We start from the raw sequence: 24,965 nt of genomic DNA, 5'->3' as shown, positions 1-24,965 counted from the left end.
ACTCTGGGAGTGTGCTGTGGTGTCTTGATGTCGGCACCAGGAAGTTTGCGGCAGATCCTTTGGGTACTGTGAGTTTGCGGGATGGAGCCTCCGTAGATCGGACGTGTTAGTCCAGTGTGTTGCATGGATGCTCGATCAGGTTGCGATCTGAGAAGTTTTATGCTTTTTGCTGAGCTCTGCGTGCTGTGGCCCATCACATGTTCTGTTGGTGCCTTTTTATCCTGTCCAGGATTTACTTTTTTTCAGTGACTTGTGCTAAACTGCCTGACATTTTCAGTGGGATCAGTCGGGATGAACTAGTCTTTGGCATTTAATTTATTAGGAATTTTTAGAATGTAACAACTAAAAGCAAAAACACAGTGATACACAGTCTAAACTATCACTTTCCTCATCTATCCAAACATAAGTAAATATCAGGTCTGTAAATGTGTTGATGGTGCGTGGAAGCCATGTAACCTCCATTTGTGCCTTGTCTTCTGTGTTAAATACTCTGAATGTGTCTTTTCAGGCAGCAGCTGGAAACATTATTAATATGTTGTGGCAGCTGATGGAGAATGGCCTGGAGGAATTAAAGCTTCTACAAACAGTTCTAGTACTGCTCACCACCAACACAGTTGTACACGACGAAGTCCTCTCAAAGGTACGATACATATAAAACATGTCCTTTGTACTTTATTATATTATTTCACCACAATTTGAAAGAAGAAGTTATTTTTCTATGATCTTTTAAATCCCAGTGACATCAGTAATGACAGATTGTCTGTAGTATCTCGTGATATTTTTATTTTTTTTGTATAATGAGTATATAATAACCCTGTCTAGTTATATGTAGAGGTGTTTTTTTCCCCCTGATAATACCTCTTGCAGGAGATGATTTAAAATTCTGTTAGCATAAACTATTTTATAATGTCCGAAGCATAATTCAACATAAAGAATACTTTTATTGGTAGACTGACAGGACAACCTTTAGTAGTCCTTCCCTCAACATGGGCAGTGCATCGGTTATCTGTTTGATAAGGAAGTCTAATGAGATCTCTAATTCCAACAGCATGTCATTTTTAATTTACCTCTTAGTAACCAGCGTAATCAAGCACAAAAAATGTAAAGATTTCCAGCATACTAAGGCGTGCATTCTTGTGCTCCTCATGTGCTTTGTCTCCTCTTCTTTTCCAGGCCATTGTGCTGTGCTTTCGTCTCCATTTCACTAAAGACAACATCACCAACAACACAGCAGCAGCTACAGTCAGGCAGGTCGTCACTGTGGTGTTTGAAAGGATGGTGGCAGAGGATGAAAAATTTAAAGGTATTAGAGAAAGTGTAGAGGCTTTTTGTGGTTTGCATGTGTTTTAAGACTGGGAATCAGCTTCTCACACCTATAGAAATGGACAAATTAAATCTTTTAACATGTTGGTACTGTATAAAGTAAGGGATCTGAAAGTGGGTGTGGACAAAAAGTCACAATGTAACACTGTAGCAAATAGTTGAGGTTAGGAGAACTTGATGTACTTTCAATGGCTTCAGCAGTTTTTTTTTTTTTTTTTTAATTGATGCCTTTAAAAAAAAAAACTGCTGATGGCCAACCATGGTAACAGTCTGACAACCAGAGTGTAATAAAGAAGTATGGTACAGTGTAATGTAGTTATGACTGGCTTGGCAAGACTAACAGTCTGCTCCACCCAACAGAGCCGAGCGAATGCTCAATCATTTGGTAGGTTATTTTACTGTGCAGCACGAATCAGATGATAATAGAGCTGATTAGTGCTGCACAATTATTTGCATAAAAATTAAGCTTACAATATTGACACATTCAATTATTAAATTACAAAAAGCTGCAATTTATTACAGGTAATATACACATTGTTGGCAATTTATTATATAATTTTGAGATGAATAAATATTGGAAAAAACCCTCTTTACGAGATCCTCAAAATACAAATACGTTTAAATACAAATTGGTACATTTAATTAAATATTGCAGTTTTAATTTCAATCACAGGATGTCTCAAATGCAATGTGAATTTTAAGGTTCTTGTTACTTGAAACTAGTTAAAAGGTAAAGCTAAAAAAAAATAAGCTAATCAGCTTCAATGTAATCATGTAATAAAGCTCACATACACATCTGCCTGTCTTTCTGTACGAAAGTCAGAATTCACTGACTTATAAGTATAAAGAAATGAAATTTTACTCATTGTTCAGGCTCAGTTGTACTTCTTTTGCCATCAGTTTGGTAATCTGTTTGTTAATCGAAGACTTAATTCCAAAGGAGAGATCAAAAAAGTAGATCAGATGAAGATTAAGTTTTGTCTTAAAATGACTCCAGCGCATTAAAATTCACTTTGGTGCTGTTATTTCAGCAGTGAAAATATCAAGTAATCCATGTAAAAATATTTATTTAGATTTCTAATATCTATTTGTGCAAGTGTTGTTTTTTTAAGCAATTAGCTTATTAGTGGCTTATTTTAGGTAAATTATTAAATCTGACACATACTGTAACTCTTCATAACATCACTTTTACTCACCATTTAGCGAATTCTGTCCAGCGGTCAATTTATGACGCATTCACAGTTTGACACAGTTAGTACGCTGTCAAAACTTGCAATTTTTAATTTGGCACATAACTGCTCATACTTTTTCCTTCTACTCAACATTTTGAGTTAATTTATGACGCAGGTTTAACTTAAGGTTAATATTGAAAGACTCGCAAAGTTTTATTCAATTCTGTCCAGGCATTTTTGCATGATTCTGTGACAAAATTTGGCTGGACAGACATACATACGGACATACAGAATTTTTCGGGTCCTCTAATGTATAAAACATATATAATGTACTGTACATATGACCGATGTACAGACACAACTATTCTTTTATTTGTAACGATGAACTACAAACATGTACTGAGCTATTTACAGTAGTTTCCTTAAAGATCAGTAATATCATTAGAGCTTCACCTCTCTTGATCCTTGATGTTTCCTCTTGACCCTGAAAATGAGAGAGATATACTTACCTTACTATGTTAAAAGCTCTAAATGCTTGAATTCAGTTACTGATAAACTGGTCCATTTATACATCCATTTATACACCAATGGCGCACTCTTATATATCATTTTGTTATATACCAACAGCATTTTGTTATATTTGTTCTCTTTTTTTGTATTGCAATTTTCGGTACCAAAAAAGAAACATTTACACAATGCTTTATGTTTTAAGTATGTATATTATTATATAAATTTTAGGAAATTATGTGACTTTTTTTGTATCGGTTCCCAGGTCATATCTGTAACAGTGTTTCCCTTACCTTTTTTTGTTTTTCCTACCAGGCATGGCAGAGCAGCCTCCCGTTATTCAGGCTAACAGTAACCGCAGGTCTGTGAGCACCCTCAGACCAAGTGCTAAGGATGCCTACATGCTGTTTCAGGTGTGGATATGACTGTTTCATCATCTTGCTTTTTTGTCATCAATAGAGTTTGGAGATCGTGTTTTCAGCCAGATATACAGTATTAGAGGAGCCAATTGTTTATTCTTGTGATATAGGACTTGTGTCAGCTAGTGAACGCTGATGCCCCCTACTGGTTGGTGGGAATGACTGAGATGACGCGGACATTTGGGCTGGAACTTCTGGAGTCTGTTTTAAATGACTTCCCTGGAGTTTTTCTACAAGTAAGGACATACAAATGCACCCTGCTTAACCTTGTTTTAGTATGTCTCAAAACATATTCGGGATGGCGTTGCAGTCTTATTTTCTTGATTTCTTATATAAAAAAAAACAGTACTTTTTTTCTGTATGAATGTAATTTCTCTTTGAAACCATATTTTCTTTCTCACTACAGCACCAAGAGTTTAGTTTTCTTCTAAAGGAGCGTGTGTGTCCTTTGGTGATCAAGCTTTTCTCACCCAACATCAAGTTCCGTCAGGGAAGCAGCAGTAGTGCTGCGTCACCTGCCCCAGTTGAGAAACCCTATTTTCCCATCTGCATGCGTCTACTGCGGGTTGTCTCTGTGTTGATCAAGCACTTCTACAGCTTGCTGGTGAGAAACGTCTTCACGCTGCTTCATTATACGTCCTTTTGGCTTCACTGAACAGTGTGGACAAAGGGACAACACTTGCTGGCACATACCAGAATAGATGAAGCATATTTCTTTGATTGCTCTTGCATTTTGTCCCTGGTTGTCATCATGATATAATAGCAACTGTGTGTTGTTGTATAGGTTACAGAGTGTGAGATCTTCCTGTCTCTCCTGGTGAAGTTTCTGGACGGTGAGAAGCCTCAGTGGCTCAGAGCTGTGGCTGTAGAGTCAGTACACAGGCTTTGTGTGCAGCCACATTTACTGCGGTGAGAACCTCCACACATGCTTTAAAGTCACTATGTCTCAAGTATCTTTTTTGTGTGTGTGTAATTATCATTAATCTACTCTGGGTCTTATATGTTTGCTGTATGTGTCTCTGCTGTATGTGTAGGTCTTTTTGCCAATCCTATGACATGAAGCAGCACTCTACCAAAGTATTCAGAGACATCGTCAATGCACTTGGTTCTTTCATCCAATCTCTTTTTATTGTACCGAGCATAGGAAATGTCTCTGCTAATCCACCTGCAGGTTTTTATCCTTTTTTTTTTTACACACACCTTTTTTTTTTTACACAAACACATATGAACGTAATAAATGAATAAATCAGTGCATAGTTCATTATTGACTATACTGTATATATATATATATTTATTTTTTGTTACTTCTGTCTTCTATTTCCTTTTTTATTTTCACTTTATGTGATCTCCTTTTATTTTCTTTCTGCCTCTCAGGTGGTTCAGTATCAGGTGCCCAGGCTTCAGCTCAAGGAGGTCCAGGAGCAGCAGGTGGCCCTGGGGGTCTGAGCACCCAGGCCGCATTTGAATACCGTGGCATGTGGATCCCACTAATGACCGTCAGTGTGCAGGGCAGCGCCAAGGCCACCTAGTCAGTAACTTCCAACACTCTAACATTTAATCATTAAAAATGCATATGCATTTTCAAGGTTTCAAGTTTTAAACTGTTCTCTCATTTAGAGTAGTACTTTATGCAATATTGTTTAAAAGTTACAAATAAACTAAATTAAAATATAGTTGCAAGCAACGATAAGCGGGCCCAAGCACCCCTGTGTCATCGCCATCAAGTTTCAAATTGTCCACTCATTTAGAATAGTACTTTGGGCAATATTGTTTAAACGTTACAAATAAAATAAAATATATGACTTGGGACATTTACTAATTTTCTCTTGGTTCTTCTGTACCAGTCTGGAGATGTTGGATAAAGTAGAACCACCTTCCATTCCTGAGGGATATGCAATGTCTGTGGCATTTAGTGCCCTGCTCGACCTTGTGCGGAGCATCACCTCTATTATCGACAAGGAGCTGGTCAAAGAGGAAGAGAAGGCTTCTGCCAGGGAAGGGGTAGAGCTTAAAACCACACAACAAAAGGAAGAAAGTCTTCAGGAACCACGTAAGTGCTAATCCCTTCTGCAAGACTGTTTGAACTAGAATCAAAGCTGTTTAGACGTTTGATTTGTACAGAATCAGTTTAAGATGTACATTGGCTGTCCTAATACAGAATGACATTTGGGAGTGTCTCCTGACCGCTGTATCCACACTAACCCCATCGCCTGGTGCCAGAATGGAACCAGTTTGGTTGTCCAAAGACCAGTAATTTCACTGTAAAAATGATTGGGATGGTTTGAGATTAGGCACAAGCTTGTGTTTAAAAGAATCCTAAAAATAACTGCAAGTTTAAAGCTTATTTAGAAGTGATGTCTATTTACTGCTCATGTTTGTCCACTTGATATACTGGGCTCTGTTTAATATTTATTTGAAACCAAGGTACCATTAAATGTAAATTTTTTTACAGATCCCCACCTGGTGTGGGACGAGATGGTGAATGCGTGTTGGTGTGGTCTCCTAGCCGCTCTTTCTCTGCTACTGGATGCAAGGTAAGAGGAGCCCATCTGCAGGTACTATTCAGTTAGTCTGCCTAAACAGGCATGTTCCAATATGGAAGAAATCAACATATGTGTGTATATGTGTGTGTGTATGTTAAAGTACGGATGAGACAGCCACAGAAAACATTCTGAAGGCTGAACTGACTATGGCGTCTTTGTGTGGTCGTCTCGGCCTTGTGACCCCTCGAGATGCCTTCATCACTGCTATCTGTAAAGCCTCACTTCCCCCACACTATGCTCTTACGGTACTCAGCAGCAACGCAGCTAGTCTCTCCAACAAAAGTGAGTCATTCTGGATGGCTTAGTTGATATCCACTTGTCGGTGGGTGTTTGGAGCCTTTTCTGATGCATATTGTGTATCTTTTTGTCTGTGTGTGTGTATGCATTTGTGTGCGTGTTACAGCATACTCTATTCAAGGCCAAAATGTGCAGATCATCAGTCCATCCAGTGAATCTCATCAGCAGGTGGTGGCCGTGGGACAGCCGCTCAGCGCACAACCCCAGGGCACCGTTGTGGTAAGACAAAGCCAAATTCTTATTTTAACCTTTATTTCCTGTCTATAAAACACATAAGGCATGATTTTTGGTAATATGTACGGTTCCTCAAGTGACTGGCTTATTCTGTTTGTTTTAGCTCACAGCAAAAAACATTCAGTGTATGCGGACTCTGTTGAATCTAGCTCATTGTAACGGGACGGTGTTGGGAACCTCTTGGCAGCTAGTGCTTGCTACCCTGCAGGTAATAACAAACAGCCAGCTTCTCTCTGACCAGGTCTCTGACTGAGTTCATTAGTTTGCTTACAGCTAATTTTACTAAGCACCTACATTCTATTTGAGAAAAGTCTAAAATATTGTCCTTATTGCCTCTTATCCCAAATTTTGAGAACTGTATATGATGCCTATGTAGGCATGATGTGCAATACAGACAGGGTGTGCCTTAACTTAAAAAAAAAAAATAAAAAATTGTATATAAGAAGGCCAACTTGGCACTCTGTTTGTTGAGTATGAATGTTTCTTCCTTATTCTAATTTATTCAGCACCTGGTTTGGATTTTGGGGCTGAAGCCAGGGGTTGGTGGAGCGCTGAAGCCTGGGAGAGCAGTGGAGGGTCCCAGCACTGTATGTTTAATCACCTTTAGCCAAATTCATACGGTTTACACACATATAGGCCCTTATCAGCATTTTTTTTTCTTTTACAGGTTTTAACAACTGCTGTAATGACAGACCTTCCAGTCATCTCCAACATCCTGTCCAGACTTTTCGAAAGCTCCCAGTAAGTTCTGCTTTGTGTTGTTCATTACTTAGGGTACACTGATGGATTACCACTGGATTAAAATGTTCTGTGCATGCAGGTACCTGGATGATGTCTCTCTTCATCATCTGATAAATGCCTTGTGTTCCCTGTCCATGGAAGCTATGGAGATGGCATACGGCAATAACAAGGTGTGTCTGCCATAAAGCCCGCATATCTGAGTTCACAACCATGCTAGTTGGCTAAGTGATTACTAAAAAGGTCATGCTCATCAAGTCACTATAAGGTGTTCTAACTAAGAGACATTAGATATTGTTGTATTAATAGGAAACCTGTTTGTGTACACTATTAATAACATATACTATATTGTCTTCACTTCTGAAGGAGAGAGCCAGCAGGCTAGGTCAGCTGCATTAGGAAGCCATGCAATCCCTTTTTTAGGTTGCTTGCCAGATCTTTCTGTAGACATGAGCTGCTAAACTTGAGCTGTGAGGTACAAACAGGAACACAGCACATGGCTGAGTGCCGTGGTAATGCTGCGTGTTCAGGAGATTTGGACCAACAAACACAAGTAGATGATGGATGGAACACACAAATCATTTCTGTTTATCATTTCTGTAATTACCTAGTACTAGAGTCTCACTCCACTTTCGCAAGTTTGAATCCCGTGTGGTGCTGTAGCCTCCCGCAGCCAGGGAGCCTAGAGAAAGACGACTGCCAGAGATCTCTTGGGTGGCATTCACTCTCACATTAATCATAGCGACGCTAGCAATCACGGGTGTCTTTGAGCTCATACAAACGAAAGGAAGCAGATAGCGCTGTCCTTCGAGTATAATCCCTACAAAGCAGTTCGAAAAGATGTGGGGGCTGGCTTCACGTGTCTGAGGAATTGTCATGGCCTTCGCCCTTCCTGGCTGGTAATTGTAGCTTTGATGAGAGAGAGAACCCTAGTGACAGGTGGCATTGTCAAAGTAAATTAAGGAAAGAAAAATAGTAAGACACTCAAAAATAACTGGACCAAAATAAATAAATAGTTTCAATAGGGGTCTATTCATGCATGATGTTTATAGGTTTCTAATGTTTCTTTCTCTCTGGTCAACAGGAGCCATCTCTGTTTGCAGTAGCTAAGCTGTTGGAGACAGGCCTGGTCAATATGGACCGCATAGAAGTCTTATGGAGACCTCTAACTGCACACTTATTAGAGGTAACTGGTAGCCACTGGCTACAAATTTAGCAATAAAGCTATTCTCTTTGATTATGGACTAAAGGATTAGTTCTGACTGTGGGCACTCCAGAATGTTGGGACCCTTTAAGAGAATGGGCAACAATTATTGTTTAAAGTGAACATTACATGCAAAACATTTCCACACAGACATGTGGTGACACTACTTCCCTTTATTCTAACAGAAATCATAATTTTTTTTAAATGAGGTAAAAAAAAAACATTTGATGTGCTTATGCATAACAAAATTACTTCTTATTCCAAAGTATTTTCGCTCATTTTCATGAATGGTGACCATTTTGGAGTTGAGTGTAGTACAATGATGCTGTTGTGTTAGGCCACACAGCTTCTCATCATCTTAATCTACTCTCTCTGCCTGTAGTCTCATCTGCTTTTCTCTAACCAAAAACACCCTCTGTAGTCTTGTGTTCTAAGATAGAATACTTGTTTTTGTGTCGTACCTTTCATATTTTTCTGTTTTTCTGTTTGCCTCCTTCTCTCAATCTGTCTGTCTCTGTCTCTCATCTCTCCCTTCTTGCATCATGTCTAATTTGCAGAAGGTAAGTTCCTAATCTCTTTATCACTTACACATCGTTCTCTGATGTTTATAATGGAAACAGTTCTTTTTTTCTAGTAAGTGTAATTTCAGAAAATCTTTTTTTTTTCCTCTCAGAAATTGGACCAGTCAAGCTAAACACATTGTAAATCAAGTAGATCGGCCAAACAAATAAGGGAAAGAAAAAAAACATATCTGGCTATTTAAACTACAACTTTAGTAGTTGTGAAATATTAATTGCATGAATCAGCCAATCCATACAAACCACAAGTCTAAAGTCTTTTTTACTTGTTTTTCTTGAGTACTGGGGTGTCTCTTGGGCATCACTGTTCCAGACGTTTAAGCTTTTTAATCTTTAACGAAGGGTCAAACTATTTATTCTTTGAGTAGGATGATTTTGTGGCACCAAGAATCTTGTAATCTTTGTAACCAAAAGCTTTTATATTAGCTGAAATTTTAAACAATACTACGGGGTGTTCAAGTCAAACCAGGACTTTTGATTGTGCAGAGTAACAGAACACAGTTATGAAAAAACTACCTTTATCTCTCTATATAATCCTCTGATACTTTATATTAATCCACTTATCCCAGTGTTTCACTAGTGCTTGAGTTCTTTCAAGGCAGAAAGTTTTCTCAGTACACTGGAGCCATGATCAGACCGCCTGCTTTATGTCTGAAACACTGGCTTCGCAGGAACACCTTTAATGGCTCAGACATGTGGACATGAGGTAAGGACTGTACAGCGGGACGTGGCAATAATTCCCAGCCAGAACAGACACATTCCCACAGACAGATGCATCTCTTCCACATGTTGGTGTCAGGGATCAGGCATTCCACTCTGACTACAGTGGGCTACCTCGGCCCGGATCGTAATTCTTGGACATACGACATTCTTTTAAACATTTGCACCACTGAATTGTTTCCTGAGGCTAAGAGTCTCATCACTGTATTGCTTTTAGTCTTCTGTAAATGTCAATAAATTTAACATTTACAAGTCCGGGTTTGACTTGAACCCCCCTTGTAGATTCCACTCGCCATGTTTTTTTTAAATTACAGCAGTATTGTGTGCACATTCGTTTTGTTCCGTATTTAATTCTTTGTCACATTCTTTTCATACTATTTTTGTGCATTACATAAATCCTAATATAATACTTGTATATCATACAGTTGTACCATAATTCTCATTATTTAAATTCGCTGGATTTCTAAGGTTGGTTTTTCCTTATTATTTTGTTTCTCTCAGGTGTGTCAGCACCCCAATACACGTATGAGGGAGTGGGGAGCTGAGGCAGTCACATCTCTGATCAAAGCTGGCCTTGCCTACAAACATGACCCTTCTCTTTCACAGAATCAGGTATCTATAGCTTTCTGGAAAATAAACTACAGTAAAACCTTGGATTGTGAGTAACGGGGTTTGCGAGTGTTCTGCAAGACGAGCAAAGATTTTTAATAAATTTTGACTTGGAAAACGAACAAGTCTTGGCTTACAAATATCATGTATCACGCATGCGTTTCTTGTTTTGACGCCGAGGGTCACGTGATCACAACTAAGCCATCCATGCATGCGTTTACTGTTTACTATAACACTGTGACCACGTGTGTGTGTGTGTGTGTGTGTGTGTAAAACATTTTTTTTTGTGTCTGTATGCATGTGTGTACAGCGCGCGTGTAAAGTAAAGGCAAGTCTCATTAGAGAGGTTAAAGATCCATTATCACTCTCTTCTCAAGACTTACCCTGCTCTTTGTGTCTGTGTGTGCGTGCGTCATTGGACACTGCTCTGTTGCGATTGTTTTCAAAGGTAAAATGCAGGTTAATTTGTTTTATTTTTACTTTACAGCAGTGATTCTGTTAGTGTTTCGCTCAATCAAGTGTCATCAGAGAGATTTTTATGTTTATTTCTTGTTTTATTTTATAATGTGCACGTGTGTGTTTGTAAAAAAAGTGGAGGAAGGAAAGGAAGCTCCTTACTTTAGCTTCACATACACACACACGCACGCACACATACAAAGTGCCTGTACGCACAAACAGAAACACTTATCTGTCGGGATTTATTTGCCTTTTTTTTTAAAGGTAAAGTGTAGGTTAATTTGTTTTATTTTTACTCAATATTTTGTGTTAATTATTTTAATGTATTTATTTCGATTTGGTTTATGAGTGTTTTGGAATACGAGCCCTCTTCCGGAATAAATTATGCTCGTAATCCAAGGTTCCACTGTACTATTCATAGGCTCCTCCAGTTGATATCTATTTCTTAGTGAAGTTGTTGGGTCACCATGGACCACCAAAATAGGTTCACTCTGGAATGATACTCGAGTGATAAACTTTGTTTGTCAAAACATATGTTTTTATAATGGTGGTTGGGAGGGTTATTTAAAACATCACTATAAAACCTTCCACCGGTGTTCCATTCAGATGGAATCTGCTAACTGTAAATGTCACTGTATGTGATTTACATTATTTCCATATTTGATTATCATTCTGAAACAGCACACTCGCATTAGAATAGATCACTTCCTCATTAAATAATGTCATCTTTTTACTGCACACAGACTCAAAACACCATATACCGAATTCATCCCTTCATACCCAGCGTCAGGTAGCTAATATCAAGAAGAATGTATTGCTCAGTATGACTGACCGGTAATCTTTAACACTTTACATAACACTCTCCATACACATATTTTCAACTAAATATTTGACTTAAAGTTGCACCATCACATCCTGTCAAGTCTAACATGTTGAAAATCTCAATGCTCAACCTTAATCAGATCCAGAAATTTCAGCTTCTGCATTTTTGTGATTCCCATGGCCTTGTGCAACTCTCCAGTGGAAATAAATAATCTGTTGCTTATTAAAAGCAGTGAAAGGTGGCATAAACCTGATCAGTCAGAATAACTTTGATTTGCAGTGTCTACGGAAATTCGAAGCATAGCAGCAAAAATAGGTGTAAATATGATGCAAGACATCAGTTTTTTTCCGCTCATATTTCAGCAATCCAGTGCTTATGGTTTATTTCATTACTTAACTCTCAAATGTACTTAACTGGCATTGATTTTGTATTTAGAGTTACAAATAACTCTGTAATATTTCTCTAATCTAAACAATTCCCAGTGTGTATTTGTATAATTCAATGCAACTCTATTTACAAATGTCTTTCTTTCTCAAAGATCTGATCTGATCTGAATGAACGTGTATAGTTTATGGATCTCTTGATCTTGATTGCATATATAACGTTCACAGAGACTGCAGCTCCTGTTGCTAAACCCTCTGAAGGAGCTCTCCAACATCCTGCACTTTGATATCAGACAGAAGCAGCTTGAGTGTGTGCTGCAGATTTTGCAGAGTCAAGGAGACAGCCTTGGCCCAGGCTGGCCTCTAGTGCTGGGGGTCATTGGAGCCATTCGCAATGATCAAGGGTAAGACAAGGACATATATATATACTCAACATGCATTTTATTAAATTTATTTTAGTAAAGCTACATATTTATGTCCCGTCACTTTAAATCCGGTATTAAGTAGACTTTTGGGTGATAAAAATATGCATGTTTTTAGATTTCTAGTTCAATAAGCTCCATTTTTTAAAGGAAGTTTGTTACTGTATCATGTCGTTGAGATATGCCTGTGCGAGATTGTTTAGGAAGAGCGGCTTGGAATAATTCCTCAAAGTACTATTTTTACAATATTTAAAAAAGGACTTTGACATAGTAAGAAAGAGATAACCTCAGCCTTATTTTGACACCAGGATATCCTTTCTACCTGTGAAAATAACTTTGCCAGCAGTGCAGGTTTATAGCAAAAAAAATGCCTTGTGTTTCAATGAGAACTGGAGTAATCAGCTTGGATACTGTCCATTAGATGCTTTAGAACAACACTTGGGATTAAAACTTTATCTTGTATGTTGTAGGATAATGAAGATAAGGTGTTTATCAGCTGCTTTTTTTCACAGGATAAGATATTATATGTTTCATCTACTGCATTTAGTTGGCCATATCGCAGAACTAACCTGTGCAACGTAATATCTTACTTGATACGACGGGTCACAATTACGTGCATATTTGATCAGCCCACCGTAGCAGCGTGAAATGTGAAAAATCATGCGATTATAGCTAAAGAGCTTCAGTTAATGTTTCCATTACACATCAGGATGATGAAAAAGTTTGATCTTTGTGACCTAAACTGTGCCATTGTTGCGGCTGGTTTGAGTATTTCAGGAACAGCTCATCTCCTGGGATATCTGTTTTTATCTTTTCTTATGGTTAATGTGAACAAAACTGTTCACCTGTTTCTGCTGATTTTGTGCATTGTGCTACTTCCACATGATTGTCTGTTTAGATAAAGGTGTAAGTGTACAGGTGTTTCGAATAAACTGACTGTATTTACAAACAGGTTTGTTCTGAAAGCTTGTGATACAATAAAATTAGGAAATGGCATAATTTTATCAACGTTAACTGGACTCACCATATGTCTGGGTGTTATTGCTTACCATTTTAAATCCTTAATTTACCATTGCTTTACTTTCTAGTGAATCCCTAATTAGAACAGCCTTCCAGTGCCTGCAACTGGTGGTGACAGACTTCCTTCCTACTATGCCCTGCACGTGTCTCCAGATCGTTGTTGATGTAGCTAGCAGTTTTGGTCTTCAAAACCAGGAACTGAACATCAGCCTGACGTCTATAGGCCTTTTGGTAAACATTATAAAACATTCTTTGTAGGATTAAAACTTTCTTTGCTAAATCGTTGAGTTGGAAATAAATATTGCTGAATAGAATAGATTCATCATGTCTGGTGGGTCACTCATACTTTAACGGCCACACTTCTTTTTTTATCCTTTCTATAGTGGAACATTTCAGACTATTTCTTCCAAAGGGGAGAAAAGATAACAGAGGAGTTAGAGAGAGAAGAAGCCATTCTAATAAAGCAGGCCCAAGAAAAGGGGGAGCCTTTGAATAGACCCTTCCATCCAGCTCCACCATTTGACTGTCTGTGGTTGTGTCTTTATGCCAAACTCGGAGAGCTGTGTGTGGATCCTCGGCCGGCTGTCAGAAAAAGTGCAGGTCAAACAATGTTTTCAACAATCAGCGCTCATGGGACTCTGCTGCAGCAACCCACATGGCACATAGTAGTGTGGAAGGTACCCTATTTTTCCACATTGGAATGCTTCTTACTTCTGTTGTAAAGTATTAAAATGTTTTTAAAAGATTTTTCAGTAGCATGTCAGACCAAGACAAAATGTATAGTCTTTCAGTATCTTTCTGTCTATAGCAATTACAGTTATTAGTGTTCATAATGGATTAATATTTAAGATACATGGTACGCACACACATCACAGGATTTTTTTTTTTACCTTACTCAAAACCCTTTAAAACCTTTAAAATATACATTTTGCGGCACCGTGTTGTAACTTGCAGGTGCTTTTTCACTTACTGGACTGTGTAAGGAAGTCATCCACCACTGCTGATAAAGAGAAGATCGAATCAGGGGGCGGAAACATTCTTATTCACCATTCACGTGACACAGCAGAAAAGCAATGGGCAGAAACTTGGGTGCTGACCTTGGCTGGTGTAGCGCGGATTTTCAACACCAGGAGATACCTCCTGCAGCAACTGGGTGAGAAATAGCAACTGGGTGGAATTTTCTTTATCCAAAAAATATCAATTACAATCTCTTTTATTTTTATATCCAAGAGACAATATCTCGACCTATTGAATTTTGTTAATTATGTTTAAGGTATTGCAGAATTTTGCACAGCCATGTTAGAACACTGTAGAGGATTTGCCTTCATCCATCATGTACAAAAATATCTCGTACAAGCTTATGTTATGCTAATGCTATGACTGTAAAACCTAATAGCACCATACCAACTAATATTATATTCTTCAAAATTTTACATTGACTGGTGATGGCAACTATGCCATTAATAATAATTTAATTAAATGTATCTTCGTATAGAGTTGGCTTTGTAAAGCAATGAATAGCAATAGACAGAATTTGCAGCTCTTTACATCACTTTTTTATGTGAAAATCACATCACTTCTCTTAGAAGTACTGGCATGAAAATTGATAAGGAAGTTGACTGATAGGTTTTCCCCGCAAGTACCATGGAGAAATTGGCACATTGTGTGGATCTGATTTGTTGTTTTATCTGCATACCTGACCACCTTACCCATATGTTTTTTTTTAACATCCCTTTCTAGATTTTGCCCCTTTTTGCTATTATAATAACATCCACTCTTCTGGGAAGGCTTTCTATGAGATTTTGGAGCTTGACTATATGAATTTTTCATTTAGCTACAAGGGCTGTAGTGAGATCAGGCATGGATGTCAGTTGAGGTGGTCCGAGGTGCAGTCGGCATTTTAGTTCATCCTGGGGTGTACGCTGGGGTAGCTTAGTGTTTAAGGTGTTGGACTACTGATCGGAAGGTCGCAGGATTATACCCCAGTACCCCCAAGTTGGGCCCGTGAGCAAGGTCCTTAACCCTCAACTGACCAGAAATTAGCCAAAAATTTGCTAATTAACGGCCAAATATGGCTGTGATGGTCAGGTTATCACAAACGTTTGGCCATATGTCGTAAATCGATTTCTTTTTTTATAAAAATTAACATTTGAAAGCATCAAACAAGGACACAGTAAACTATGTAAAAAAACACAAACGGTATAAACTGTAGAGCCACTAAAACACTCAGATGCGTTAAATGAAACAGCATTTAGAATGCTTTTAAAGCATTTTTTGTTTCAAATATTAGTAATGGGTATGAATACGATCACTGCTTCTTCTTTTAGCTTTTCTTTGCCGATTTTTCATGAATATTTTATTGAATAAACATTCTGTCAGCTAATCTTTTTCCCAAACATTTATGCAGGTGATTTCTTCAAAGCATGGGAGGTGCTGTTGGACCACATTCAGTCGGCAGCGCTCAGTAAAAATAATGAAGTCTCTCTGGCTGCTCTTAAGAGTTTTCAGGAAATTCTGCAGCTAGTGACACCAGTTAAAGATGTGGAAAAACCTGATTCTTTGGGTTCTGTGGACCTTCCTCCTGTCCCCATGGTGGACTCTCTCACATCCTCAGGCCCGGGAAGACCCCTGACCCGTTCAGACTCTCTAGCAGAGCGACTAGCTCAGCGATACAATGCCCAGCCTCAGCCGCCTCTTCCTGGGGAAGAGTTGGATGATTCAGCACTGTGGTGGTCAGCTTGGAGCACATGGTACCGAACAGGAACAGAATGCACACGGCCTCCCAATGGCAGTGCGGATAAACTGGCATTTGTTCCAAGTCAGCCCTTTTTGACAGCGTTAATCCAGATTTTCCCCGCTCTGTACCAGCATATAGCAGGTGGTTTTAGCATGGAGGACTTGCGGAAACTGGGCGTTATACTGCACGGAGCAGTGTCCGTACCCATCAGCTCAGATGCTTCACCCTTCATTCTTCTTTCCTACACAGAGGCTGTGCTTACAAGTTTGCAGGAAGCTGTTCTTACAGCACTCGATGTGCTACAGAAGGTAAGAAGTGTCCGACGGCCCCATGGTGCCAAATAGTTTAGATATAACTTGGGTATTTCTGGAGAAGTTTTGTACAACAGCAGGTTAGCATATAAAAACCATACTTGTATTTATGAGATTATGGCAATTGTAATTTTAGTACAAATATTATTCATACTGTTTTGAGCCTTGTCTGAGGCTTTTTATGCTAACATTTTTTAATAGTATTCCTAAGTTCTAGCTGGAATAACTCTAATCTTGAAAAAAGGATTGATTATGCTCAGCTGACAACAGTTCTTTTAAACCTAACTGTTTCTTCTTGTGTCCTAAACAACCCTGTAAGAAAGCGATAGATATTACTGTGTCAGACCTGTCAAAATACTCACCTGCATCAAACAAAGATAACAACTAAGGAGATGGTGGAAATAAATTATTACAGCCTGGCAGGATAGTGCTGAACAGTCAACTTTGTGGACGAAGTGTTGTTTTTTATATATATATATCTTAAATTAATAAGATCACTTAAACACTTAAAGTCAGATTGTAGAAAACAAAGCTATGTTTATTAGTAAATATTTATAAGAAAACAAATTACTAGCGAGAATAATCAGGAAAAAAAAAGTCTTAAATTTGCTAGGGAGCGTAAAGATTGAAGGGACGGTAAAAGGACATGTGGTCTAATGCACCCTATGCTTTGACACTATGCATGACTTGTACATTATGCATAGTGGCCACTGTACAAGCCTCTGGTGGCAGTGTTATGATCTGTGGTTGTTTTAGTTGGTCAGTTCTAGGCTCAGCAGCATTATGTGGCAGTAAAATGAAATCAGCTGATGACCTGAATGTACTGAATGACCAGGTTATTACATCTTTACTAGCATTTTTAGATGTTGCACAGTTGCATAAGGTTGTTGAAACAATGCTTTGTCAGATGTGTACTGTGATCAAAGCTCAACATGGCCCAACAGAATATTAGTGTGTGCAACTTTTTTTTTGGCCAGGCAGTGTGCTACCAACTGACCCTAGAAGCCTCTTCTGTTCCGAAGGTCTTTTTACAGGTTTTTGAAAAACTACAAATACCAAAATATCTCTTTCTGGTTATTAAAGTTAGAGTAAGGGTGTTTTAGAATTAATAAGCTACAGTAGTATCTTTAATTATACCAACGTACAAAGGTAAAAAAAAAAAAAGGAATAAGCATCTACACATTCACATGTACATTTATGTGTGACATTTTTCTTTTTTTTCAGGCAATCTGTGTGGGGCCTGAGAGCCTGCAGGTGATGTACCCTGCCATTTTTGAGCAGCTCCTGCAGTTTGTTGAGTTCTCTTGCAAGCCACCGCAGTTTGGCAAAATGGAAACCAAGCATGTGGCTAATGCTAAATATAACCAGGTTAGAGTATTAGCACCACATTATATAACCCACTATTTTTTTTTTTTTTTTTTTGCACAAGAGAATTACTTTCATGTTCAATGGCTTAATTGATGGTTTCATTAATCAGGGTTTCTATAAAGCTGCTTTAACAGAACCAAAAAATGTGCTATATAAATTTGGATTCAATTTTTATCAAAGGAACAAATCTTTTCTACAGTTTTTAAATTAATGTTTTGTCAAATTATTTAGCTTTACTTTTTTATGTTAATTAAGGTATTATGCTATTTCCATATTCTATTAATTTAGTTGTTGACTTGCTTTTGAATGTGTTTGATATTTTTGATGGAAGAAGGACTGGAATGGAATGAAGTTGAAACAAAAAAGTGTTCAAACATTTGTATTTCAACATTTTGGAATGACTTTGCACTTGTTCGGATGTCATCTTTGTCAAGAATGCAGAGTTTCCCTGTTTTACTCTCTCTCTCTGTTTTTATTCCTTGTGCTTTATTTCCTATTCTACTGTACTGTACATCTTTCAACACAGTCCCTCATGTCCTTGGTCTTGATTATTTTGTTACTCTTTCATTTCATTCACCTAACTCTAAGGCTGTTTGTTCGCAAACCTTATGTCATGTCAGTCTGCAGTGTACTGTTGTTGATCTTTCCTGCCATGTTCAGCGGTTAATATTTGACCACTCTTTTCTCTCATTCTTTTTTTTTTTTTTTTTTTTTTTGTACTTGTCATATGGATCCACAATAGATCCAACTCTTTGCACCGGTGAGTTCTACCACCCCTCTTTATCCCCTTACAGCATAATGAAGTTGAATGGCAAATCCTGTGACATACAAGACTACTTCTTTTTGTCTTTTTTGCCTCATTGCCATAGTGTACACATTCTGATTATGTTCTGTTCCTTTACATACATTGCTTTTTTGGCTTCTCTGTGCAGCTCAAAATATTTTATTGGTTTGCTGTACAGCTGTAATTGTAATGTACTGAAAGTAAGGCAAAAGTGGGCATACCTTTTCATATTAACTCACATAGATCAATCAAATTGCACATTCTCTTTCTCAATACAAATGTACTTCTCAACATAGTCCCCATCATAATCCAGGAATTTTTGCGCCATTGTTGAGCCCAGCTTTTAAATCCTCTTTTAAAATCCTTGTTGAAAAAAATCAATGGTATCCCACTGCATGGTTTGCCTTCAACACTGGTTTTCCTTTCTTTATACTACTTCATCAATCTGTGCACATTGCTACATTATTAGTGGTGCCTTCTCCATAAACATTCTGTAGGAGACAAAGGACTCAAGAGTTGGGTTCAACAGTGGCACAAATGTGTTCCTCGCAATGAATATTACGTTTAGCACCATTGTATACAGGAAGTGTGGCTCTACAAACATGCAACTTGAATGATCTACTGTATATCAGTTTAAAAAAAAAAATTAATGCCCACTTTGGCATTTATTTCATACAGCCCTCATACACAAAGTCTGTATTTGTTCTTGTATTTATTCACCTTTTCAAATTTTTCTCTCTGTCATTCTATAGGCTGAGTGGGTTGCCTTAAACTACGTGCCGTTTGCTGAGAGGTCTCTTGAAGTGGTGGTAGACCTGTATCATAAAACTGCTTGTCACAAGGCTGTTATCACTGAGAAGGTCTTGGAGAAAATCATTAAGGTATTTATTTAATCAGCAATTACCTCACAGTCTGTTACAGCTTACATGACACCAGTTCTGGTGTCCATGAACTTTTGGCCATGTGTCCTTTATTTCTGTAGACTCTGACGATGCCTTTAGGCCTGAAGTACGCATGTCCTGCTGAAAGCACGTGGAAGCTATCGGTCTCTTCTCTGCTCAAAGTTCTTTCCATCGGTCTTCCCGTTGCTCGACAGCATGCCTCCTCAGGAAAATTTGACTCCATGTGGCCTGAGCTGGCAAACGCCTTTGAGGATTTTCTCTTCACTAAAAGGTATTTGTGCAGTTGTTGTGTATATAAGCTGTTGTAACTGGGGAAAAAATGGTTGTAAATCATAACATAGTGATAATTTTTGTCTACAGTACTCCTCCTGATAACCTGTCCATTCAAGAGTTCCAGAAAAATGAAGCCATTGATGTTGAGGTAGGATTTTACTCTTTAGTTTCCAATCTGGAAAAACAACTAGAGACATTTTATTTTAAATAAGAATTGATATTTAGTTATAATATACAGATCACACCCAACAGCAAATTAGTGATTCCCATTAGAAGGCATATTTGTATTTATGTGTACAGATAATTTTTTTATTGTATGAGGCTGCACATTATATTTTATTCAATTATTCAGACCTTTTATATGTTTTGAAGCTGAGAGGTTTAATTTAGGTTTTCTTGATTGTATTTGTGTGTTTTGTCCACTAGGTTGTGCAGTTAATCAGTACAGAGATTTTGCCATACGCCAATTTCCTCCCCAAAGAATTTGTAGGTCAGATCATGGCCATGCTCAACAGAGGGTCCATCCATTCTCAACCTACTTCTTTTACAGGTAGAGGATAACTTTGTCATAAAGTCTGGAATACATGTATCCATGTATGTATGTATTTATGTATGTATGCATGTATGCATGCATATAATGTGTGCCTGTTTGTAATGTTATTTCTAGGGATGGGACTCACCAGTCACCACCCGACACAATATTATCATTATACTAGGTGCTGATTTGTATCAGTATTGTCAATAACTGATTCAATATAATGATTTTTCAATTTTAAGACCTTAAACTTAAAATTAAATGACATTAAAAGCTTCATTTTTTTTAACAGCACATATCTTTTTCATCTACCATAATTGTTATTTCTAAAATAATTTGGCAAATAACTCACTCGTACCACTCGGGTTGCCAGTGTGTGAATAGTTCAGTGTGTGACTCAAATGCATCCAAATTCCTGAGTGTGTGTTGATTCCTGAGGTTGTGTTGTAAGTGTGTAATAAGGGGGTTTCGAGACCAATTTGCCTGCAGAGTTTGCAAAATAAGGCATCTCGGAGGCTGTTTAATTCACACAACGCTTGATAATGCAATACCATAAAAATGAGTTTCTGTTGCACCACTTAGAAGCTCGGTTATTACTGACTCTGATCGGTCATGGCTGATCAAGCTGAAAAACATCCAATTCCGGTTACTGGTTGATCGACTGATGCATCTTTATTATTAATGTAATAATAAATAACTTTAAATCGATTTTGGAGTCAATGTTTTGTATTGTTAAATTCTTAATAACTTAAGTCCTTTCATGTTGTGTTGGCTATAGAAGCAGAGATTGATATCCGGATGCGAGAGGAGTTCTCTAAGGTGTGTTTCGAGACACTGCTCCAGTTCTCCTTCAGTAATAAAGTCAGCACACCACAGGAAGGCTACATCTCCCGCATGGCCCTCTCCGTGCTGCTGCACAGAGCTCAGGATGTCCTGCGCCGATACGTAGAAGATGAGAGGCTTAGCGGTCGCTGCCCCCTTCCCAGGTAATTTTAGACAACAGACATACATGTGCATGCAGAAATATCCCTGTGAGTCCTGAGATGTCTATAAAAAAGAATCTTATTATATTGTGCTGTGTGTGACCTATTGGTTAAACAGCCAGTGACAATAAGTCAAATAAGTTTTATGAGCTCAGTTGAGAGATTTTTGTCAGTAATTTGGTCGATACCCAGTTATCACACGTCCATATTGCTTAATTCAAAAGTTTAACAACTGTAGGTCCAAATGCAGTGACTGTTGTTAGACAAGCTCAATACACATTAGCTTTTATTAGCTTCAGTTTATGGCAAATAAAATAAAAACACAAGAATTTGCTGACTTTTCCCTATGAATTATAAGAAACGGTTTTGTTTTTCTATTGCCACACTTTTATTTGCAATAAGTACAGTTAAAACTTTAATTAGATTATAATCTCACATGTCTCTGACAGATATTTCTACACACGCTTAGTTGTTTTTCTAGCATGGGCTACCGTGACTCTAATCTTTTCGTGTTTTCTTTTCCTTCTTCTAGGCAACAAGTGACAGAAATCATCTTTGTTTTAAAAGCTGTGAGTACGCTCATGGATTCCCTCAAAAAGACACAGCCTGAAAATGGTAAGGATATTTTTTATCATCATTTTGCTTTTGTATTAGAAACTGTTTGCATGTCAGGGGTTTGGAACTGTGATGTTGTTTCTGTGATGTATAGACTGTTCATTTTATTTGTCATGTTTGCTATAAATATTTTTAATATGTTGCAAATGTTGTTTTTATGTGTTTGTGAATTTTCCTAAAGAATGTTAATTCCTTATTTCTCTTTTTTTCCCTTTATTCTACATTTGAATGTTGTTTTAAATTTCCTTTTTCTTACATTATTCATTTGGCTGCTTTTATGCCTCCCCCTTTCTTCTTTCTTTCTTTTTTTCTTTCACTCCTTCTACATGTATTTCTGCAGTGGATGGGAATACCTGGGCTCAGGTGATCGCTCTCTATCCCACACTGGTAGAATGCATCACTTGTTCATCTCCTGAGGTCAGCTCTGCTCTGAAGGAGGCTCTGGGGCCTTTCAAAGACTTCATGCAGCCCCCAGTGGCCAAAGTGCAGAATGGCGAGTCATGATCCATTACATCCCCTGAAATTTTTATCCAACCAGAACCATGAATGTGTGACACACCACACACACGTTGTTTCTGCCCCAACACACATTTTATTGGCTGTTATCATGGAAACCAAGCATCACTGTTCTCAGCTTCTTCTAACAGTAGCTCAAATTACATTATAATTGGCTGGCTGGACAGTAATAATACATTTTCTGCTATAACACATTTGCAGTGTTCATTTTCATTGTTTTTTTTTTTTTCTTGATTCCCCCTCCCCACCACACCTAAAAAAAACTCCCCTTTCTTTACCATGACAGGAGTTAATATACAGTGTGTGGTGATAGTGTTAATTATGTAACAAAAAAATCACATATTCAACATTAATAATCTCAAACCAAGGAATGGTTTTAGAAGATATAATGATAAATAAAATTGGTCTTTTTGTGACATTTTCTCAACTGCAAAAAAAGATTTTATGCAAGATTTGATTGTAACATTCCATGTAATCTCTGGTGAGCTGGAGAAGGGATGTAACCCAGTGTGTGTAAAATAAATGGTACAGTTCTATGAACACCAAACGTATTTATTTATTTATTTATAAATGCTGCTTTACACAATATCAGACTCTTGGAATTTCTGTAGCATTGCTTCACTGTGCTTGGCAAATTCTGTGGTTGTCTTTGCATCTCCATGGTCCCTCGGTCAATCCTGACCTTGGGTTGATTTCTGTGCAGAGTTTTGCATTTCCTCTCTCGTTTCCTCCCACCTCACAACAGCATACCAGTAGGTGAATTGGCTGGTCTAAATTTATCCAAGATGGGAAAATGATCATTTAGTGTAAAAATCGAAGTGGAAAAGTTAGCAATAAAATGTGTTTGCTTTTTATCCATGATTGCAAAAAAAGTTCTAGTTTAATGTTGATTGTTGAAAGGAAATATGTATGTAAATTAAAAAGGTCAGTATCAGTGCATAAAATGTTAATGCTAATGCTAAGCCAAATTTAATGTAGAATAAAAAAAAAGTAATTAAATTCAAAACTTGTTGGTTTACTTAAAAAAGTAGTGTAATTTAATGACCAAAGTCATAAAGCATGAGTGAAAATGCAGCTGTTTTACATGGTTTACTTATTTAATATGAATGTTTCTGTTTCAAATCTAACTACTGACCACAATTTGAGGTAAAAGTCAGATTGTCGAAATATTTATATGAATTTCAAAGCTCTTTTATTATTTGGTTTGTTCTCTTTAAGCTTAAATGACAATGTGCACTCAGGCTGGAATGTACTCCACAGGAATGTACTCCAAAATCTAATCAAACCAGTGTCACCTGAGAATGTACTTCAGTAGAAAAATTAGATATGGAACAAATCTGACCTTTTGTACAACACAATTAACATGATACCATGATACCACACATTAGTATACTTACAACTAACAATATCTTTAGGGTGGAGGGCTAAATGGAGCGGTGAAAAAGCGAGATTCAAGAGACTTTATTTGACTTATACTGACAGTATTGTGATAGATAAAGTAGAATGAACAAATAATACAGGAATAATTCAAAAAAGGGTTTAAGCTAACAGACTAACATGTATATATATATATATATATATATATATATATATATACACACACATACACACACTGTATATGTGTATATAGTAATCTGTGATATGTTTAACAATTGATCCCCAGATATTGAATGTGATTTAAAGCAATGATCTAAACTAATGGTAGAGAATAACTAGCATAACTAACTAAATAAAGAATAACTAGAGAGTAGAATGAGTATAATAAAGGTAGCACATTTTATTAGTTTGGTGTGTGTGTGTGTGTAAGAAAGATACAGTGTTGGGATGTGGTTCAAATCTTAGATTTACCTTTAAACAGAATGGCTTTATCAGCTGATTTTGTGCCCTGTGTGCTTGAATTAGTCTCTGTACTCCTGTAATGACGACATGTAGTGGGCGGGGCTCTCTTTCATCTCATTGGCTGCACGTCTAACCAATGGCATGTCTGAAAGAGCGTAGTCCGCTCTACAACTGCTTACGCAGATCTACAACTCTCCGGCATGTCTGCGGAGGAGGTAGGTGTGTGCTCTCTCTCTCTCTCTCTCTCTGTCTCTCCCTCTTTCTCTCCGTCAGGGATGTTTCAGCAGCCCGCACTCCATTCGGCTGAGCTCCAGTGAAGACCCGCAGAGCGCCATGTCCTAGCTGAGGTAGTAGTTTGTGCTGTTGGATGGGATGTGAGATTGCCCGCTTATGGAGGTGACTGCGCAAGCTACTGCCTTGCTAGTGCTGGTCATCAACTTCAAACGCTGGACCGTTAGAGAGTGGCGTCACGGAGCGGTTATGAGGAACTCATTCTCTCTACACACATATTGCAGCAGCAGACTCCACATGTACACTTTGTCATTTCTGTTACAGATGGATACTTGCTCTGTTAACCCGCTTCTCTCTGAAGAGGACATGTTTACTGAGTAATGCTCGTGTTGTTTGCTAATGTTTAAAAAAAAAAAAAACATT

At 37.8% G+C, this 24,965-nt stretch overlaps 1 protein-coding gene across 2 annotated transcripts in view; it reads left to right on the top strand.

Moving 5' to 3' along the window:
* The window catches only part of mon2 (MON2 homolog, regulator of endosome-to-Golgi trafficking), a 36,121-nt gene extending 13,109 nt beyond the window's left edge, over positions 1-23,012 (top strand). The window contains exons 4-35 of one of the 2 annotated variants that reach the window (XM_053478665.1): positions 509-640; positions 1,174-1,303; positions 3,318-3,415; positions 3,532-3,657; positions 3,828-4,025; positions 4,206-4,330; positions 4,456-4,592; positions 4,796-4,949; positions 5,266-5,471; positions 5,874-5,955; positions 6,065-6,246; positions 6,368-6,480; positions 6,599-6,703; positions 7,002-7,082; positions 7,163-7,236; positions 7,316-7,406; positions 8,318-8,419; positions 10,237-10,347; positions 12,235-12,410; positions 13,517-13,679; positions 13,832-14,125; positions 14,403-14,601; positions 15,856-16,493; positions 17,721-17,864; positions 18,607-18,624; positions 19,401-19,529; positions 19,631-19,821; positions 19,911-19,971; positions 20,250-20,373; positions 21,137-21,344; positions 21,874-21,956; positions 22,297-23,012. In XM_053478665.1, the coding sequence (XP_053334640.1) occupies positions 509-640; positions 1,174-1,303; positions 3,318-3,415; positions 3,532-3,657; positions 3,828-4,025; positions 4,206-4,330; positions 4,456-4,592; positions 4,796-4,949; positions 5,266-5,471; positions 5,874-5,955; positions 6,065-6,246; positions 6,368-6,480; positions 6,599-6,703; positions 7,002-7,082; positions 7,163-7,236; positions 7,316-7,406; positions 8,318-8,419; positions 10,237-10,347; positions 12,235-12,410; positions 13,517-13,679; positions 13,832-14,125; positions 14,403-14,601; positions 15,856-16,493; positions 17,721-17,864; positions 18,607-18,624; positions 19,401-19,529; positions 19,631-19,821; positions 19,911-19,971; positions 20,250-20,373; positions 21,137-21,344; positions 21,874-21,956; positions 22,297-22,460 (4,839 nt within the window). In that variant the 3' untranslated portion in view covers positions 22,461-23,012. The remainder of the gene's footprint in view (positions 1-508; positions 641-1,173; positions 1,304-3,317; positions 3,416-3,531; positions 3,658-3,827; positions 4,026-4,205; positions 4,331-4,455; positions 4,593-4,795; positions 4,950-5,265; positions 5,472-5,873; positions 5,956-6,064; positions 6,247-6,367; positions 6,481-6,598; positions 6,704-7,001; positions 7,083-7,162; positions 7,237-7,315; positions 7,407-8,317; positions 8,420-10,236; positions 10,348-12,234; positions 12,411-13,516; positions 13,680-13,831; positions 14,126-14,402; positions 14,602-15,855; positions 16,494-17,720; positions 17,865-18,606; positions 18,625-19,400; positions 19,530-19,630; positions 19,822-19,910; positions 19,972-20,249; positions 20,374-21,136; positions 21,345-21,873; positions 21,957-22,296) is intronic. The other variant, XM_053478674.1, reaches the window with a different exon arrangement.
* The last annotated feature ends 1,953 nt before the right edge of the window (positions 23,013-24,965 follow it).

The sequence above is a fragment of the Clarias gariepinus genome, chromosome 2, assembly GCF_024256425.1.
Source record: "Clarias gariepinus isolate MV-2021 ecotype Netherlands chromosome 2, CGAR_prim_01v2, whole genome shotgun sequence".
Classification (NCBI taxonomy): Eukaryota; Metazoa; Chordata; class Actinopteri; order Siluriformes; family Clariidae; genus Clarias; species Clarias gariepinus.
The sequence above is the reverse complement of the archived record's forward strand: the minus strand, read 5'-3'. Positions and strand labels throughout refer to the sequence as shown.